Source organism: Salmo trutta, chromosome 21 (genome assembly GCF_901001165.1).
Source record: "Salmo trutta chromosome 21, fSalTru1.1, whole genome shotgun sequence".
Taxonomy (NCBI): domain Eukaryota; kingdom Metazoa; phylum Chordata; class Actinopteri; order Salmoniformes; family Salmonidae; genus Salmo; species Salmo trutta.
The window spans coordinates 19,450,400-19,470,787 of record NC_042977.1 but is presented as its reverse complement, the minus strand read 5'-3'; the positions used below and the strand labels follow the sequence as shown (position 1 = coordinate 19,470,787).

Sequence of the window (20,388 nt, the reverse complement as noted above, 5' to 3'; positions counted from 1 at the left end):
TGGTTGTGGTCCAGTGTGGCTGGCAGGTGGTCCCATAGGTGTTGGAAGCTGGCAGTTCAATAAGGTGGAGTGATGGGGGTGATCATGACAGAGAGGGCAGGGAGAAAGGGGATGGGGTTGGTTGTAGGTTCAAGGGTTGTGTCCCAAATGGCACCCGATTCCCTATATACTGCTCTACTTTTGACCTGAGCACTATGGGCTACACAGGGGAATAGGGTGCCATTTGGGACGGCCTCTGTGGCTATGGTCCTGGGCCAGGGGGCAGGGTCGGCCCCCAAGGGCCTGTGACTTATGCCTGGCCCAGTGTCAGTGTTACAGGCATACTATAGTGAGGTCACCACCTCTAGTTCCACACCAGGCCGGGCCTTCTGTCACTTCAAACGCCCTGGACTTAGGTTTCTGTTTGCTTCCCAAATGGAACACTATTCCTTATAGTCCACTACTTTTAACCAGATCAAAGTAGTGCACTATAAAGGGAATAGGGTGCCATTGTGGACGCTGACAGATGTAACGACAGTGGGTCCTTTTAAAGTGGCACACTTAAGAGCAACATGGCGGCCCCTCCTTGTAGGGGTGTTATTTATGGGACCCTGTAAGCGGTGTATGAAACAGGCCTGTGTCAGCAGCTGCCCTGAACAGCCTGCATGGATCAGTCTTACTGTTCCCCAGGCCTCCCCTCCTCTTCCTCCTCCCTTTACTGACCTTTCCCCTCCTCTCCACCCCAGCCCTACTTCCACCGAACCCTCTCTCTCCTCTACCCTTGGTCTCTCCTCCCGCTCCCTCACCATTAGTCTCTCCCTTTACTAACTCTCTTTCCCTCCACTGACCATCCCCAACCACCCCAGCCCTACCTTCACTGACTCTACCCCCCCCCACACACACACACACACACACTAACCCCCAGCCCTACTAAGGGAGTCCTGTCAGGGACTTCACATGCTGCTTCTCTGTCTGGTTGTCTGCAGGGATTTGAACCGTGGAGACGGTGCGACGTGTGTCTGCCAAAAAAAGAAAAAACCCAACATGATTTCCAGTCGTGCTCTTTGATGCGCTGCACTTGTCTCATCTCGTGTCTGTCTGGTGGGCTTTGAGTCCACACACACACCAGGTAGCCCTCTGAACTTTCAGACTCAAGACAGCTGTGCTAAGGCCTAGATTCAACATTTTTTGAAGTGAGGTCAGAGAGGTGAGTGTGTGAAAAGACGAGGCTAGGGGAAGTGTTTGGTTGGCTATGGTATGAATTTATCACCTACCCTTTCAAGGTTGTTGTGTGATAGCTATGGGCAATTCCACGGTAACGGAATTGTGCTTTGACTCAGTTTTTCCACTTTAAAATGTATGCCAAACAAAAACCATTGATTTTAACGTTTAACAAACCATATGCACAAGGACTACTTTTAACCATTTCCACAGAACGTTTTTCAAAAACTCATTTAGTGGAAAAAATGTGCAGATGCAAACTTTGGTTACAGAATTACGGTAAAATCTCCCTCTGTTTTTTTTTGCGACCACGTTTTCCAGAAAGTTTGTTACATATCTGCTCCGAACTAAGATTCAAACATGTCTGCAGAAAGAATGGTGGCAGCTATGACATGGTTATTGAACTATAGTAAGTGAAGTGGATTTACACCAGGTAACGGAATTACATCATGGGTCATCTGTGCTATACAGAAATGCATAATTATGGATATGAATGTAATTCTCCTCATGTTTCACAGTGCAGCACAGTACAGTAGAGTTCAGTACAGTAGAGTACAGTACAATATACTGTGCTCTATTCTACGTTTCTTTACTGTATTGCACTGTACTTTACTCACTGTACTATCCAAACTTGTGAAACATACAGCTATGGTAGGTACAGATTTGGTCCAGTCCTGTCCATCTGTGGACGTTAACATCAAGGCCATGGTTGAATGACAATTTCAACTACTTTTCAACGTCCGGTGTAGGTCCGTGCCTACTAGTTGAGGATGCTCATTACAGTCAATGGAAAGAGAGGGGGCTCATGGGTAGGTGTCAGTCGGAGTCGGGAGAGGTGACATTAACTGGACCGAAAGGCAGAGAGAGAGGTTGTCCAGACTCAGACTTTTTTAATATTCTTGGTTTGACCACCAGACAACAGAAAGATAACCCACTTATCTTTAAGATATTTTCTAATTTCTCTCCCTCATGAGGGAGGATAAGGAAGGTTCACAGAAGTAACAAGTAGTGGTAGACCTAACAATTAGTCATAGTGATTTTACTGATATCTATTTTGTTTATGAATTATTAAGTGATTAAAACTCATAAATCTGTTACCAAATTGGCAACGGATATACCTAAAAATAAATACAGAATTACTGCAACTGAATTGGCTACAATGGGAAATCATAAGTCACAAACCATAGTTGGGTCACTTGCTACTGTCCTCCCTTCCACTGGCATTCTGTTATGCTCAGCTCATAACTGTTTTTGATCATGGAATTACAAAGCAATATTTAAAGACCCATTTTCCATCTGTTTATCCACAAATCAAAGCCTTTACTTAAGCCTAATTTTTAAGATGGAAAATGGTTTTAAAAAAATGTATCTACGCCTTCATTTCCCAAAAATATAGACTCTTAGCTTTTATTTCACAACCAATTTGATATGCTGCTTTGAACCTCACATGTTGGTGCTCATGGGACCGTTTTGATGGAAATGCCCCAATACCATAGGTTTACGGGTCAGGTCCACCTTTTCACCTACTTTTAGAGACATGTTCAAATAAGATGGTGCCTCATGTTGCTTTTCTGGTTATTACTATGTTAAAACCTAATGCTAATTAAAGCTGCATTATGTAACATTTTGGGCAACCTGAACAAATTCACTTAGAAATGTGAGTTATAGATTTGTCATTCTCATTGAAAAGAAGTATAAGAAGCGGTAGAGCTGCTCTATGTGCGTAATTTCTATGCTTCCTGTTCTTAAGTTTAATTTTTGTGTCTCTTACTTTGTGTTTTGTACACCAGCTTCAAACAACTGAAAATACAATATTTTTGGTTATGGAAATATATTTCAAAGCGGTTTAGATGGTGCAAGGATTCTCTTGTTTTGCTTGTTTTGTCACATAAACTGAAATTAGGCAAACTACTATATTTTAATTTTAGCAAGCAGGAAATTGCAGCGCAATTTCTGCATATAGCACTTTTAAATACATTTCTAGAAATACTATATACTGCTCTTATAGTAGGACAGCCATGTCTGCTGGACAGGTATAGAATACTGTAGTTAACATGGTGAGCTTACTCTATCTTTCTGCAGCACACCTACACAGGTGAAAAGGCAGTCAACCCCAGAATCTCAAACTATATGTAAGAACAGCATTGGGTTGGAAGAACCAAGGCCCCATCTCTCAACACACATGGCAGCACAGAGAGTAGAGCATTCTATCTGAGGGCAGTCCTTGCAGGTCAGTACAATGAAAGAATTAGAATGGCAGCATTGACTTTAAAGACAGGAAGGAGTTTAGTGGGGAGGCAGAGGAGAGGAAACTGCTCTGCCACACAGATGGGGTGGATATTTTGATGGCCTCCTTTGAAATATTTGTCTTGAAACTAAGGCAGGAAAGTGTTTGCGCTGCATCCTGGGAAAATGTATTAAGCCTGGTTCACTCCTCAGCACATGGTCTGGTCCTTCCCCTTTGGGCCAAGGAGAGGGTTCCCATGGTGCTCCTGGATTGAAGCTCTCTGCTCTGGTGGGAGATACAGGGACTACGTCCCAAATGGCACCCTATTCCCTATATAGTGCACTTCTATGGGCCCTGGTCAAAAGTAGTGCACTTTATAGGGAAGAGAGCACCATCTGGGACTCAACCTGGGTTTAGCTACAACATCTGCTCTCCTGTTTGCTGTCTGTTTAAATATGAGTAGATGAGTGTGGTCCATATGCGTTGTGTTTTATCCAATACAAACAGTCCCTCAGTGATCTCTAAGCTTCAGAAATAATTATATCAAAGTCACCCGTAGTCCCTGGACCTTAAATGAAAATAAGATTTGTTCACTTAATTGATTTACTACATGTGTTTTGGTGCCTTCATGTGAACATTTTCTTTGTGCGTCCCAAATGGCACCCTATTTATTTTATAGTGCACTACTATTGACCAGAGCCCTATGGGGCCTTGTCAAAAGTAGTGGACTATAAAATAAATAGGGTGCCATTTGGGATGTAGACCTTCAGAGAGAGCCAGTTGCCTCATTTCCCCTTGGAGTTTCCTAAACAGGATGTTTCATTGAAGATTGTCCCCTTTCTGCTTGTTTCCTGTCTCAAATCACATTTAATTAATTTCTGTTTTTGTTTCATTTTTAGTTCATAAATGTGCGTTGGATTTTGTGTAAACGTAGTGCTCATAGGGCTCTGGTAAAAAGTAGTGCACTATATAGAGAATAGGGTGCCTTTTGGGTCAAAACCATGGTGTGTTCCCATGCAATGCCCTCATAAAACGGAGACACCCCAGTCAGAATGTTTATCATATAAGTGTTAGGAGAGTGAGTCAATGTTTCTAAACTACACATGGGAACCTACACCAGAGTGAATTGAATACAGACGTTGTTTTTGTTCTTCCGTGTAGCTATAGATAAGCCATCTAAAACAGCAGGCACAGCTAGGCTTTACTCAACTGTGGCTGTGTCTCAAATGGCACTTAATTACCTATATAGTGCACTATTTTTGACCAGAGCCCAATAGGTCCTGGTCAAAAGTAGTGCACTATGTAGGGAATAGGGTCCCGTTTGGGATGTAATCTGACACTGAACTGTTTCTGTGGCATATTGGACACACATTAACATAGTTATCATACAGCATCAAAAGGTTTTACTTTTCCAAAACATCACTGCAGTCCCAGAACAAAGACTTGTCCTAGGGCATTCCATACGTAGTGCACTACTTTTGACGAATGCCCTATCTTTTGACGTGACCATATACACTGCTCAAAAAAAATAAAGGGAACACTTAAACAACACATCCTAGATCTGAATGAAATAAATAATCTTATTAAATACTTTTTTCTTTACATAGTTGTATGTGCTGACAACAAAATCACACAAAAATAATCAATGGAAAACCAATTTATCAACCCATGGAGGTCTGGATTTGGAGTCACACTCAAAATTAAAGTGGAAAACCACACTACAGGCTGATCCAACTTTGATGTAATGTCCTTAAAACAAGTCAAAATGAGGCTCAGTAGTGTGTGTGGCCTCCACGTGCCTGTATGACCTCCCTACAATGCCTGGGCGTGCTCCTGATGAGGTGGCGGATGGTCTCCTGAGGGATCTCCTCCCAGACCTGGACTAAAGCATCCGCCAACTCCTGGACAGTCTGGTGCAACGTGGCGTTGGTGGATGGATCGAGACATGATGTGCTCAATTGGATTCAGGTCTGGGGAACGGGCGGGCCAGTCCATAGCATCAATGCCTTCCTCTTGCAGGAACTGCTGACACACTCCAGCCACATGAGGTCTTGCATTAGGAGGAACCCAGGGCCAACCGCACCAGCATATGGTCTCACAAGGGGTCTGAGGATCTCATCTCGGTACCTAATGGCAGTCAGGCTACCTCTGGCGAGCACATGGAGGGCTGTGCGGCCCCCCAAAGAAATGCCACCCCACACCATGACTGACCCACCGCCAAATCGGTCATGCTGGAGGATGTTGCAGGCAGCAGAACGTTCTCCACGGCGTCTCCAGACTCTGTCACGTCTGTCACGTGCTCAGTGTGAACCTGCTTTCATCTGTGAAGAGCACAGGGCGCCAGTGGCGAATTTGCCAATCTTGATGTTCTCTGGCAAATGCCGAACGTCCTGCACGGTGTTGGGCTGTAAGCACAACCCCCACCTGTGGACGTCGGGCCCTCATACCACCCTCATGGAGTCTGTTTCTGACCGTTTGAGCAGACACATTTGTGGCCTGCTGGAGGTCATTTTGCAGGGTTGTTGCCCTCCTACGGCCTCCTACACGTCTCCTGATGTACTGGCCTGTCTCCTGGTAGCGCCTCCATGCTCTGGACACTACGCTGACAGACACAGCAAACCTTCTTGCCACAGCTCGCATTGATGTGCCATCCTGGATGAGCTGCACTACCTGAGCCACTTGTGTGGGTTGTAGACTCCGTCTCATGCTACCACTAGAGTGAAAGCACCGCCAGCATTCAAAAGTGACCAAAACATCGGCCAGGAAGCATAGAAACTGAGAAGTAGTCTGTGGTCCCCACCTGCAGAACCACTCCTTTATTGGGGGTGTCCTGCTAATTGCCTATAATTTCCACCTGCTGTCTATTCCATTTGCACAACGGCATGTGCAATTTATTGTCAATCAGTGTTGCTTCCTAAATGGACAGTTTGATTTCACAGAAGTGTGATTGACTTGGAGTTACATTGTGTTGTTTAAGTGTTCCCTTTATTCTTTTTGAGCAGTATAGTTCATTTGGGACGCAGTCCTGAACTGAGAGAAACAGCCCTGCCTGCCTCGGGATCATAATGGACAAATTATTATTAATTTCTTTGCAACATATTTGTCATTTTTTACTACAGTTGAAGTCGGAAGTTTACATACACTTAGGTTGGAGTCATTAAAACTCGTTTTTCAACCACTTCACAAATTTCTTGTTAACAAACTATAGTTTTGGCAAGTCGGTTAGGACATCTACTTTGTGCATGACACAAGTAATTGTTCCAACAATTGTTTACAGACAGATTATTTCACTTATAATTCACTGTATCACAATTCCAGTGGGTCAGAAGTTTACATACACTAAGTTGACTGTGTCTTTAAACAGTCTGGAAAATTCCCAAAAGCTTTATAAGCGCCTGGTAGGCTAATTGACATAATTTGAGTCAATGGTAGGTGTACCTGTGGATGTATTTCAAGGCCTACCTTCAAACTCAGTGCCTCTTTGCTTGACATCATGGGAAGATCAAAAGAAAACAGCCAAGACCTTTACAAACAATAGTATGCAAGTATAAACACCATGGGACCATGCAGCTGTCATACCGCTCAGGAAGGAGACGTGTTCTGTCTCCTAGAGATGAACGTGCTTTGGTGCGAAAAGTGCACATCAATCCCAGACCTTGTGAAGATGCTGGAGGAAACGGGTACAAAAGTATCTATATCCACAGTAAAACGAGTCCAATATCGACATAGCATGAAAGGCCGCTCAGCAAGGACGAAGCCACTGCTCTAAAACCGCCATAAAAAAGCCAGACTACGGTTTGCAACTGCACATGGGGAAAGGTTGTACTTTTTGGAGAAATGTCCTCTGGTCTGATGAAACAAAAATAGAACTCTTTGGTCATAATGACCATCGTTATGTTTGGAGGAAAAAGGGAGAGGCTTGCAAGCCGAAGAACACCATCCCAATCGCGAAGCACGGGGGTGGCAGCTTCATGTTGTGGGGGTGCTTTGCTGCAGGATGGACTGGTGCACTTCACAAAATAGATTGCATCATGAAGCTGGAAAATTACGTGGATATATTGAAGCAACATCTCAAGACATCAGTCAGGAAGTTAAAGCTTGGTCGCAAATGGGTCTTCCAAATGGACAATGACCCCAAGCATACTTCCAAAGTTTTGGCAAAATGGCTTAAAGACAACAAAGTCAAGGTATTGAGTGGCCATCACAAAGCCCTGACCTCAATCCCAAGATTTGTGGGCAGAACTGAAAAAGCGTGTGCGAGCAAAGAGGCCTACAAAGCTGACTCAGTTACACCAGCTATGTCAGGAGGAATGGGCCAAAATTCACCCAACTTATTGTGGGAAGCTTGTGGAAGGCTACCCGAAACATTTGACCCAAGTTAAACAATTTAAAGGCAATGCTACCAAATACTAATTGAGTGTATGTAAACTTCTGACCCACTGGGAAAGTGATGAAAGAAATGAAAGCTGAAAGAAATCATTCTCTCTGCTATTATTCTGACATTTCACATTCTTAAAATAAAGTGGTCATCCTAACTGACCTAAGATAGGGAGTTTTTACTAGGATTAAATGTCAGGAATTGTGAAACTGAGTTTAAATGTATTTGGCTAAGGTGTATGTAAACTTCAGACTTCAACTGTATTTAACAATCATCAGCAAAATTTGACAATCAGATAATGCCCCGTAATGTCCTATAATTTGACTAAATCATTATTTATCAGATGCTAGCTAGGCTTTCTCAGACTCTGCAGACATTAAAGAGATACTTCAGGATTTTGCCAATGAAGCCCATTGTCTACTTCCCCAGAGTCAGATTAACTCTTGGGATACGTTTTTTTATGTCTGCGTGCAGAGACATGCTAAAGTCCTGAAGTATTCCTTTAAAGTCTCTGAAATGGGGAACTATTACCCTGAAAGTGCCATCAGTCACTCCCCGTTTTTTGGGAGGGACTGAGAAACGGAAAAGCCATAGTGTTCAGAGTGCTGATGATCCAGCCTGGAAATTGGACAGCTTCAATTTGATTTCCTCCCTCTGCCACCGTCGCCCGCCGCGTGCTGAAGTTATCAGTGTGCATTAGAATTACACTATCAGTCAGGCCTTCCCCCATTCCATTCCAGAATTCACATTAGAGTTCTATTTATCCTTTATCCTCGCTCTTGATATTTCCTTTAGCTTCGGTCGCCTTAAAGCCCAGACATATGGGCCTCTCATCTGTTGCTGCTTTGGAAAGGATCATCGCTTTCATTGCATAGTATTGATGACTGGAATCCGCTTTTCATTTATGTTAATAATGTCGCCCTTCTTCAGAGTATATCCAGATAAGCTTCAGCTAAAGCCCAGATCATGATATATGGAATGGCTAATGTAGGCTTCATACTGTGGCCCCCTCTCCCTTTGACTGTCAGACTGTGCTGCTTGGAGTGTCCACGCGGGAGTGTCCACGCGGGAGTGTCCACGCGGGAGTGTCCACTTAGGTTGTCCACAGAATGTCCATCTGAACATCTCTCTATATTGACTTTCCCATTGAACCATATATGCATTCCATGATCCAGTAGAAGAAACATACGTGCATGCCCCTGCACCCATAGTCATATACTCATTGTCTTAGTAAACAGCCCTCCAAACGGACCAGCCACCAATGTGCTCCTGTCTGTCTCTCAATCAGCACTAGAATGGTCACCGGTACATTATGCATGGATAGGGCTCGTGGAAGTGTCCCAAATGGCACCCTGTTCCCTATGTAGTGCACTACTCTAGACCAGGGCCCTATAGAGTGACGTACCCTTTCTCACAACGCTTCTAATTCTCTTGACATTCTCAACTGCAGTATCTGTTTAATAAGACAGCAAGTCCTTAAGGAAACATACCATCTCTAAGCCTAGCAGACGAGGTAGGGTCACTATGGACTTACTAAAGCAAGGCAATTCAACAATGCTATGAACATTTAATCTTAATTCATCAATATTTTTGTCCTGAAAGCAAAAAGTCTCTCTAAATGGATTTACAGTATCTGATTTAGTGAAAACATACCTCTGTTTACATAGAAATTAAGGAAGGCGTACAGTCGGTAGAACAGGGGAATGTTCTGTTAGAACAGGGGAATGTTCTGTTAGAACAGGGGAACGTTCCATTGGGACTCAATGTGTGGTTTGATGGCTATTTCACCGCATCAGAGAATAATCCTGAAATGTGAATTTCTAATAAAATCATCGACTTGATCCTTAATTAAAAGTCACCATTTTTAATTAAACATTTAATTAAACAGATTCATTCTCTGGGATTTATCCCTGGAGATGTGACTGTTTTGCTAACTACAATACGAGTATAGAACAAACATTTGCTGATGTACTGTACTTACTGATATACCCAGCTGATGAAGAAACCCGTATAGGTCCAAAGCCAGCGGCAGCTGTAGCAGTTGGTTGAGTCATGTTATCAGATGGAGGGAAGCGGGCCTTACATCCTCTCACAAAGGAAAATGAGGCGAGATGCAAAATCTGATAATCCAGTTGTATTGATCGAGCGCTACTCAAAACATCCACTGAGAGACTCACTGACTGATTTCGTTAGTCAGTATGTTAGTCACGCTCCCTATTATCTGCTACTGGGACCCAACTGAGAGTAGTTTAAATCCTTGAGTCCTCACGAAAACTGCTTTTTAGTCCTGTCGATACTCTTATGTAGATTAGATAGTCCGTACGCCTCTGTCTGTATTCTGCACGATGTCGCTAAAAACTAAGGATTTTTTTTTACTCATTATGTCAGTTTACTTCCTGGGATAAAAGATAATCTCAGGATTATCTGGGATAATTAGTGATGAAGTTGCATTGAGTCTTTATTTACAGTAGAGACTGATCAATACCAAATTCATCGCACACAGGCCTAGACTAGTAATTCAATCAAATGCAGTGCATTTGAGGTAGAAACCCAGGTCATACTGTGTTTGGTCTAGTTTGTTCTCCACTGAGAGGAAGATAGACAGCTAAACATAGTATTTTGATATATCTACTTGCTCAGTGGGCCAGAGGACCCAAGGCTAATGGATTCAGCTAGTGTCCATGACCCGGGCCAAATTAGACTCTGTATGCACGTTCCAAACGTTCTCAGACGCGGCTCAAAACATACCCTCTCCTCAAAGGGCAGTGCCTCTGGCCAAGAGCCAACACACACTGCCAACTCTCTTTATCTGTGTACATCAGAATAAAATACAGAGAGAGTATACTCACACTGATAAAATACACAGCGCGTTCCAAATGGCACCCTATTCCTTTTATAGGGTCCTTAGGCTGTGGTCATAAGTAGTACACTATGTAGGGTGCCATTTTGGACACTGGCTCTGCCTCTCCTGGCCAAACACTGGCACAACTACCACCCAGCTCCACAGGAGCTTCTTGAAAGAATCAAGGCAGGACACATTTCAGCCCAACGTAAATCAAGAAGTCATAATTCGAATGTGATGAATTGTTCACTACTTTTAGAATGCTATGTTTATTTAATCAACAGTATTCAGTTAGGATGGCAAAATGTCACCTTTTTGTGTTTTGTCATCACAGCCATTCATTTCAGTGGACCAGTTTCATTTAGTTATGAAATGGCAAAACAAAGCAATGGCTATACAAGCCAACAATAAACCAAAACACATGTAAATGTCCAACAGTAGCCATCCGCAGCCAAGCTTCTATTGCTCCAATAGCACTAGGTTACAGTAATAGCCATCCCATTGGCTGCAACCACGTATAACCTCCTCGACTGTAAACATTGGAACCCGCAGACATAATGGAATAGATTTTAAGTGGCATTTCAGTTTTACAACGTATCAATATATTTCCAGAGCAACCGCTGTCTGAATTACAATATTTGCCTGATATTTACTCGCACTAAATTGTACTGTCATGGAGAGAGATGGTGAAGTGGGTTTTCCATTTCAGGCTCATGACGCCGCCAGGAGCAATAATGTGTGTGACATGGTGTAGGTCTGCTTTTAATTTCTGGCCAATGTCATGCTTTACAAACCAACCTATCAATGGTGTGCTAGGTTACAGCAAGCAAATACACGGGACTGCCTGTCCTCCATTGGTAACACTGTCTCTCCTATTACCAGGAAGGGATCATTCTAAGCATGCCTTGCTATCTATGTCATATCAGTGGCGTATCTCAGATCCCTGCTGTACCATACAGACAGTGCATCTCATGCATGTTTCATTGTACTATATAACGTCTACTGTTTCACCAAAGCAGACAATAGTGTAATATCTAGGCCTCCAAAATCGTTCATAGAACAGTAGCCTTCAGGCCTTAGGAATCTGTTACACATCACTAGATAAATACACTGGAAAGCACAGGCAACAATAGAGGTGCCAAATGAGCATGTGAATACAGTATTAACACTGCTCAACCCCTACTGTGCACCATCATAGGCATAGAGCTCTGCCATAATGGCCTGCTGTCAAGGCCATGATCGACTGGTGAGATGTCGTGTGTGATGGATGGCGGTTGGGTGGTGGTGGTGGTGGTGGTGGTGGGGGGTCATAACAGAGAGATAAAGCCTGCGTCCCAAATGGCACCCTATTCTCTTCATAGTTCACTACTTTTGTCCAGGGCCCAAAGTAGTGTAGGATATAGGGAAGAGGGTGACATTTGTGACGCTGCCAAACGTAAGGGGCTGGGTGGAACATGGCTGATTGCACCGCCCACACTCCACTGTCTCTCTAGGCCTAGGGTTCATGGGAGCCCCCATCCATCACCTCAAATCAGTCAATCAGTTAATGGACCAATAACGGCTGTCAGAAAGGCACTTACTGTAATATATATACCGCCCCATAATATGATTATGATCCCACCAATCATAACTAATAATAAACTAGTCCTTAATCTCTCTAAAAATAAGAGAATTGTATTTGGTACAAATCATTCCGGTAAGTTCTTGACCTCAGCTGAATCTGGTAATGAATGGTGTGGCTGTTGAACAAGTTGAGGAGACTAAATGACTTGGTGTTACCTTGGATTGTAAACAGTCACGGTCAAAACATTTTGATTTAGTGGTTGCGAAGATGGGAAGAGGTCTGTCCTTGATAAAGAAATACTCTGCTTTTTTTGACACCACACTCAACAAAGCAAGTCCTGCAGGCTCTAGTTCTATCTTATCTTGATTATTGCTCAGTCACATGATCAGGTGCTGCAAAGAAGGACCTATAAAAACTGCAGCTGGCCCCCGAACAGAGCAGCACGTCTTGCTCTTCACTGTTATCAGAGGGCTTATATCAATACTATACATGCCAGTCTCTCTTGGCTAAAAGTAGAGGAGAGACTGACTGCATCACTTCTTGTTTTTGTAAGAAACATTCATATGTTGAAAATTCCAAATTATTTTTGTCAACTTACACACAGCACTGATACACACACTTACCCCACCAGACATGCCATCAGGGGTCTTTTCACAGTCCCCAAATCCAGAACAAATTCAAGAAAACGTACAGTATTACGGAACTCCCTTGCATCAAAGATTGCTAAAATGAACAGCAAACCTGCCTTCAAAAAACAGATAAAGCAGCACCTCACGGCACAATACCGCTCCCCTTTTTGACCTAGATATTGTTTGTATGTACTGATATGTAGGCTATATGTGAAATTTAAAATGTATGTAATTGTCTATTTATGTTCTGTATTATTTCATGTTTTGTGTGGACACCAGGAAGAGTAGCTACTGCTATTGCAACAGCTAATGGGGATCTGAATAAAATACCAAAATGCAGCAATGGATGCTTGATAAGGATTTTAGTTCATGTTTTTCCCCCTTCTTGTGGTGGTGCTCTAACATGTCATAGAGAGAGGGCCAAAATGCACACACTGGTTCTATCGAGCTAGTCTGCCAAAGGCTGTGTTTTACACAGGTATCCCAAATCTGATCTTTTGCCACTAATTGGTGTTTTGACCAATCAGATCTGTTGCCAATAATTGGGCAAAATATCAGAATTGGGCTGCCTGTGTGAACGCAGCAAAAGAGATGAGTTCTCTTCCTCTCAGTTTAAGAAGGAAGGTCCCTATTGCGTTCCATCCTAAACCAAGGGCACACCACTCGCCACAAGAGGCTTCATCATAACAATGTCTGTCTCCATCCTAAGGATCCCGGTATCATATGTGACTCCTGTTGTCTGCTTTTATTTGTATTTATATTTTATTTATCCAGGGAAGCTACATTTAGTTTGAAGATTTATTTCAAGTGACCCTTGGCCAAGAAAATAGCATACATTCATTTACACGCACAACACAGACAAAAAAAAAAGTGAGTTCATTTGTCAAGTAAGAACAGTGCATAGAAAGAGCCCTCTTAGGCGGACTGCTGGTGGTGAGATTGACAGAACAGCAGCTGGCTTTTACAGCCTGGGATTGAACAGGGATGATCTGCTCATCCAGAGATGGATTCGTAAAGCCTCAGGCGCTCCCAGTGGTACCCTTTCCTTCCCTCTGGAGTCCAGTAAGAACCCTGGTCTCCAACTCCCCCCATATTAATATGATCAGGATGGGTGTTTTCCCATTGCTGTCATGTACCATTTCTATCTGTGAGATGCTCCCGTTATGTCCTGAGGCTGGGAAGGAAGAGGAGCTCTGAAAGAGGCCATTCAGATTTAATCCAGGGGATTAGGAGCCTTTGGATCAGCTGCTACTGTCATTTACTGTACTTTACATTCTACTGTAGGGGCTCCCCTATAGACAGACTTTGATTTTGACCTCCTTGGGGAGGGGGAATTAATAGGGACTGCGATGTGACAGTAGCATGGTTTCAAGATCTGTTTGTACTGTCTAGCCAACTTCCTATGGTCATTATCGGTTTGTGTTGCAAAGCCACCCATAGGAGTTGTACAAGACGACACCAACAAATCTGCGACCAGTCTAATGTGATGGCTCCTTTTGACCAAAACTCAAGGAGTTGAGTTTTGGTCAATGGCTCAAAGTTTGACCCGTCACTTTTCTCTGTACCTCCCAAACCAGGGTTTTAGGTTTTAGATTTATGGCTGCGAACATCTGCTGTCCATTTTGAGTGGAAATAATGAGAGTCCTGTACGTCTTTACGTTCACCCAGAGCCACACAGACGTGAGTAAGCACCTGGGGGGACAGCTCCACCGACTCCTCCAGGTCAAGGTCGGACTCAGCTGTGACCCTATTCCTACGCTACTATTCACTCCAAACTGGTGTGACTCTCCGGGCCTCCAAGCATGTTTTTGAAGTTGTTTTGTTTGGCTGTAGGCATTATTTTGTTCTGCTGAAGTCGTAGCCTCTTTTACTGTCCTAGTCCTGACCAAGCTCTAAGCCACAGACGAAACTTAAAGGGCACATCCTATCATAACATGAAATAAATAGCTTACCAGTCACCTGCCAGGCCAAGTCTGCGTCCCAAATAGCTCGCTATGTAGTGCACTACTTTTGACCCGGGCCCATGGCTTTTACAGCCTGGGATTGAACATTTGGGATGCGGCCCAAATCTTTTGTTATTGAGCCCCAGAGGCCAAAGTCTGTAAACGCTGACCTTTCAGGCCAGACACAGCAGTAGATATTGAGTGAGCTTGTCCATAGGATGAAACTCATCGAACGTTAAATCTCCCTCACCTCACTGCAGGGGATTTCCTTAACTCTCTTTTGTTACTTTCTATGGTTGATTTAGTTTTTTGTCAGTGAAGGACAGACTTTGAAAAATCCCTTGTTCCTTAATAATTGAAATCCCTTTTTAAAGGCTTATTGGGTGATACCGAGGGGTACATTGAAACATCCAAACATTTCATAGTGTTATGATGTAGAAGAGTAGGGTATACACACACTGACACACACACACTGAGACACACACTTTTTCCAATTCAGTATTAGCCAGCCCCACTATTATGAAAAATGACAGTGCTTCAAAACTATCATTCTAAGCAATAACTGTTAAAAAAAATATATATCCTATCGTGCTCCCAAATTGCACCCTATTCCCTACTTAGTGCACTATGTTTGACCAGAGACTAATGGGCCCAGGTCATAGGTAGTGCACTACATAGGGAATAGCCCAGTGCTCTGTTGAGAGCCATCTGTTCACAGGTTGCGTGGCAGGCTAATATCTAATAAAGGCATTCTGTTGTCCTGAACGCTGATGGTGCTGTGACCTATAGGCAGGGTCACACATGGTGCCCCAGGGTCATATGTGTTCAAAGGGGATATGGCTGAGTTAAATATCACAGTGATTTGACAGATCACACATGGCAGTTTCCTACCCTAAACAGGCTTAATGGTTATGTTCTGTGGTTATGGAACCAATGTTTGTCAGTAATGATTTAGGTATTGATCCAATGCTTTTTTTTGTTAATGATTGAGATAACGTATGAGGTTATTTCATAGATCCCCAAACAGCCTACAATGTGTCTGTCTGTTTCAGTTGTCTGGTTTTTGGAAGCAATGCTTTGTTGTTAATGATTGGGATGTTGTAAGGCTATTTCATAGGACCTCCTGAGACAGGAGAGTTTTAAGAGCTGGCCTTTTTTGGGGGGCTTTTTAAAGAGATCATAAAAGGATGTCCAGGAAAGTTACTGGCTGTGTTTGAAAGTTGAAAAGTCAACTTCTGATCTCTCTCCTGCTGATGCTCTCCAGTCACCTGACAGGGCTGTTCAGAGTGGTAGTCTAACAGAGATGATGTCAGGTTTGAATTAGCTTCACTCCAGGGGACCACAGATGACCTCCACGTACACAGCTGGGCATCCTTTCTCCCACCCTTCTGTCTCTCTCTCCGGCTCTCTTATTGTCATGCTAAAGGTGGCCGGTCTCACGGTAATTGACCCTAATTAACATCAACACGTTTAGCATCTCTGTGCCTCCGCTCATACAAGCCGCTGGTGTGCCTTTGGAACATCTACATTTAAAAAGTGTAATAAATCAATTTAATATACACCATAACAATATATCCATTATTTCATTTACGCAGGTCTAAAGAAACATAATGAAGAAAATGGATATCAGAAGGGCAGAATATGAGTTTGCCTTCTGGATGTTATCAAGGCTATGCTGCTGTAGGCTTGTTCATTTAAGTCCTGTGCCATTATTTTATATTATAATATTTAAGAGGAATATAATTGAACTTAGCTGAATCAAATAGAAAGGATATTTTTCCCATTCCGGAGCGAGTGCACAGATGAAGTGGCTCTGTTGAAATGTAAAAGGGATCATTTGAAACAGGTCCTATACGCTAGATTGAGTTATTTGGCAACTTTACTTGTGAGAGATACAAACCTTAGAATGTCTTATAAATCAAACATATAATGGGCCTCATGGTACGACTAAAGGCTGTTGATGATTTAACAACGTCGCAGAAAAAAGCTTGTGCTCTGTTCCTTGCCTCAGGCTGCACAAACGGTTCTCTCATCAAGTGATCATATTATCACCTATCAGACTATTCTCAATGTAATATTGTCTTTACTAATATGTTCAATTATCTTTATCAAATGGGTAGGAACAGGGGCAAGGGAAAAAGTCATCCATATGTACTCCAATAGCAAATGGAGGTCACTGTCCCACAGGTTTGTTTCCAGTCATGCTGGATAGACCTCTCCGGTTATTTCACTGTAACTGTAGGCTTAGTCGCTAGGCTTATACGTTCTCTCCCAAATCATGAATAGAAAGATTGGAGGATAGCATAAGGTAACCAGTCCATCCAGAATGCAGAATAATACAGGCCACATTCAAAGGCCATTACTAGAATTTGTTTAAATTTTAGAGTATAGGCTAGACCTATTGTATACCAAAGACATCTTAAATCAGTTTTGTTTTATGTTTTTCAGCCATGCGTAATATGTATTGCACAATCTCAATTTTAATTCCGTTTTTTTTTTCATGCTTGGGCTCATGTATAGGTATATGTTTATGCATAAGCTCTAATATGCGTATGGATGTTGAATTAATATGCGTATGGGTGTTGAATTAATATGCGTATGGGTGTTGAATTAATATGCGTATGGGTGTTGAATTAATATGCGTATGTGTGTTGATTTAATATGCGTATGGGTATAGAATTAATATGCGTATGGGTGTTGATTTAATATGCGTATGGGTATAGAATTAATATGCGTATGGGTGTTGATTTAATATGCATATGGCTGTTGAATTAATATGCGTATGGGTATAGAATTAATATGCATATGGGTGTTGATTTAATATGCGTATGGCTGTTGAATTAATATGCGTATGGCTGTTGAATTAATATGCGTATGGCTGTTGAATTAATATGCGTATGGGTGTTGAAAGCTCTGTACTTTTAGTTGTGTTGGGCTTTGAAACAACATCCACAATAATCATGTTTTACACTGTTATAACCTGTTGTTGAACTTCTTTCTTCAAATCAAAAAAAAAAATGTATAATGCAATCACAGTGAGCTGAGTTTTAAAAGCACTATACTGTTTTGATGATAAGTGTTTGATGTGATTTTTGATTGTATTTGCATTGATGTCAGTGTTTCGAGAAACAATAGAGCCCTGAGTACCAGACCATTAGGACCTGATGGAGAGAAAATAGAGCCCTGAGTACCAGACCATTAGGACCTGATGAGGGACAATAGAGCCCTGAGTACCAGGCCATTAGGACCTGATGAGGGACAATAGAGCCCTGAGTACCAGGCCATTAGGACCTGATGGAGGGACAATAGAGCCCTGAGTACCAGTTCATTAGGACCTGATGGAGGGACAATAGAGCCCTGAGTACCAGGTCATCAGGACCTGATGGAGGGACAATAGAGCCCTGAGTACCAGGCCAATAGGACCTGATGGAGGGACAATAGAGCCCTGAGTACCAGGCCATTAGGACCTGATGGAGGGACAATAGAGACCTGAGTACCAGGGCATCAGGACCTGATGGAGGGACAATAGAGACCTGAGTACCAGGCCATTAGGACCTGATGGAGGGACAATAGAGCCCTGAGTACCAGGCCATTAGGACCTGATGGTAGTTAGCAAATCGGGTACTACCTAAGCATGTCCAGAGTGCATAAGAGGAGATTACTGTGACTCAACAATTCACGTGGAATTGTATTGTCGTCCTGACTGCCGGTGTGGCGGAAATACGGTCACCGCAACATTCCTAATCTTCATCACTGCTTCTGGAACAAGGCCTGCTCTACTGTATAATGCAGAGACTTAATATATGCCATTTAGCAGGCACCTTTATCCAAAAAGACTTACAATCATGCGCGCATACATTTTACGTATGGGTGGTCCCAGGAATTAAACCCACTATCCTGGCATGGCAAGCGCCATGCTCTACCAACTGAGCTACAGAGGACCTGTCTCTCTCTGGACAAGGTCAGTTCAATAAGTAAGCAGACGAGCCAGGTGACGTGTTTTAATGGGCCGTGGTTGTTTGTTATGAGTGGGCTCAGAGACAGTGGACAGAAGTTGGTGAGTGACGTGTGGCCTGAGGATGTAGCTCGACCATCGACTGTTCACACTACTTTGCTTTGTTCTTGGTTGTGTCCCAAATTCTCCCTGTTCTCTTGACAGTTCATAGGGCTCTGGTCAAAAGTAGTGCACTATATATCTTAAGGTGAATGCACCAATTTGTAAGTCGCTCTGGATAAGAGCGTCTGCTAAATGACTTAAATGTAAATAGGGGATACGGGGCCATTAGGGACACCATACTCCATGGTTATGAATAATACATGAGTATTTATTAGTTTGATCCATGTTTGAGGCTTTACTGCTGTGTTTCCCAAACTCGGTCCTGGGGACCCCAAGGGGTGCATGTTTTGGTTTTTGCCCTAACACAACACAGCTGATTCAAATAATCAACTCATCACCAAGCTTTGATTTGAATCAGCTGTGTAGTGTTAGCGCACAAACCGAAACGTGTACCCCTTGGGGTCCCCAGGACCGAGTTTTGGAAACGCTGCTCTACTGTGTATTACAGTCCAGTTTCTGGACCATTTCCCAGCTATGCTGATAGAAACAGTCCCAAATGGTACACTGTTCCTTAATGTAATGCACTGTAGGCTCTGGTCAAAAGTAGTGTACTATATAGGAAATGTGCCATTTTGGGACACAGACTTGTTCCAAATGGGCCACCACCATGCTCATGTAGTATTTCCTCTCTCACTCTCAACCCCTTGCAGCAACAGACTAGCGCCTAGCAACCACGACCGGATACAGCGGCTGAGGCACGAGTTCCAGCAGGCCAGGGGGGACGACGACCCTGACGACCGGAGACGCACCTACAGCTTCGAGCAGCCCTGGGTGAGTGTCTGAGACTGGGCTGAGAACCAGGTCGGTCCTGCCTGGCTCTCCATGGACCTCCTCCCTCACTAACCACCACCAACCTCCACCACTGCCAGCCTAGGAGGGCTGCTAATACCCTGGCTGCTGGCTGGCTTGCTGGCTGGCTTGCTGGCTACATCGTGGAGCCTCCTACTACCACTAACCTCACAACCACCGGGCCAGCCCTGAGTATGGACTGTCCAGTATGACACTGACTGAACAACCTCAGCCTGTGGAGCTTCTTCTCATTAACTCCTCTGAGTCTCCCACCTAACCCAGGCTCTTCTCTAATAGGGTTGTTCCATATGATTTCAACGACCGTAACAGGTTTGGCGACTTCTTAAATCATCCATAAATACACTTGTGACAGGGGGAATGGAAGCTTGTTGTGTCCAGCAGGGAGGGAAAATGTAATTCTAGCTTCACAATTTTTGTATTTTGAAAACATTTCTAGCCTGTCTATTTATCTATGGGTAACAGGGTGTTATGCTCAACCCGCTCAGTAGGACCAGCTCACCTGCTTTTACACTATGATTTGACTATTAGTTCAAAGTCTTTTTATCTTTTCTTTACCATTTTAAAACGAGCGTTCAGTTCATGTAACAGGGTTGACCTTAAAAAAATCACTAATAACATAAAATAAATAATAATATTCAGAAATTACTTTGTCACAGCAACTAAATAACTAGGGCTTTA

At 43.2% G+C, this 20,388-nt stretch overlaps 1 protein-coding gene across 6 annotated transcripts in view; it reads left to right on the top strand.

Annotated features, from left to right (window-relative positions):
* The window catches only part of LOC115156868 (partitioning defective 3 homolog), a 246,517-nt gene that overhangs the window by 208,069 nt on the left and 18,060 nt on the right, over positions 1–20,388 (top strand). For all 6 annotated transcript variants that reach the window (XM_029704658.1, XM_029704660.1, XM_029704657.1 and 3 more), the window contains one exon: positions 19,551–19,671. In XM_029704658.1, coding sequence (XP_029560518.1) covers positions 19,551–19,671 — 121 coding nt within the window. The remainder of the gene's footprint in view (positions 1–19,550; positions 19,672–20,388) is intronic.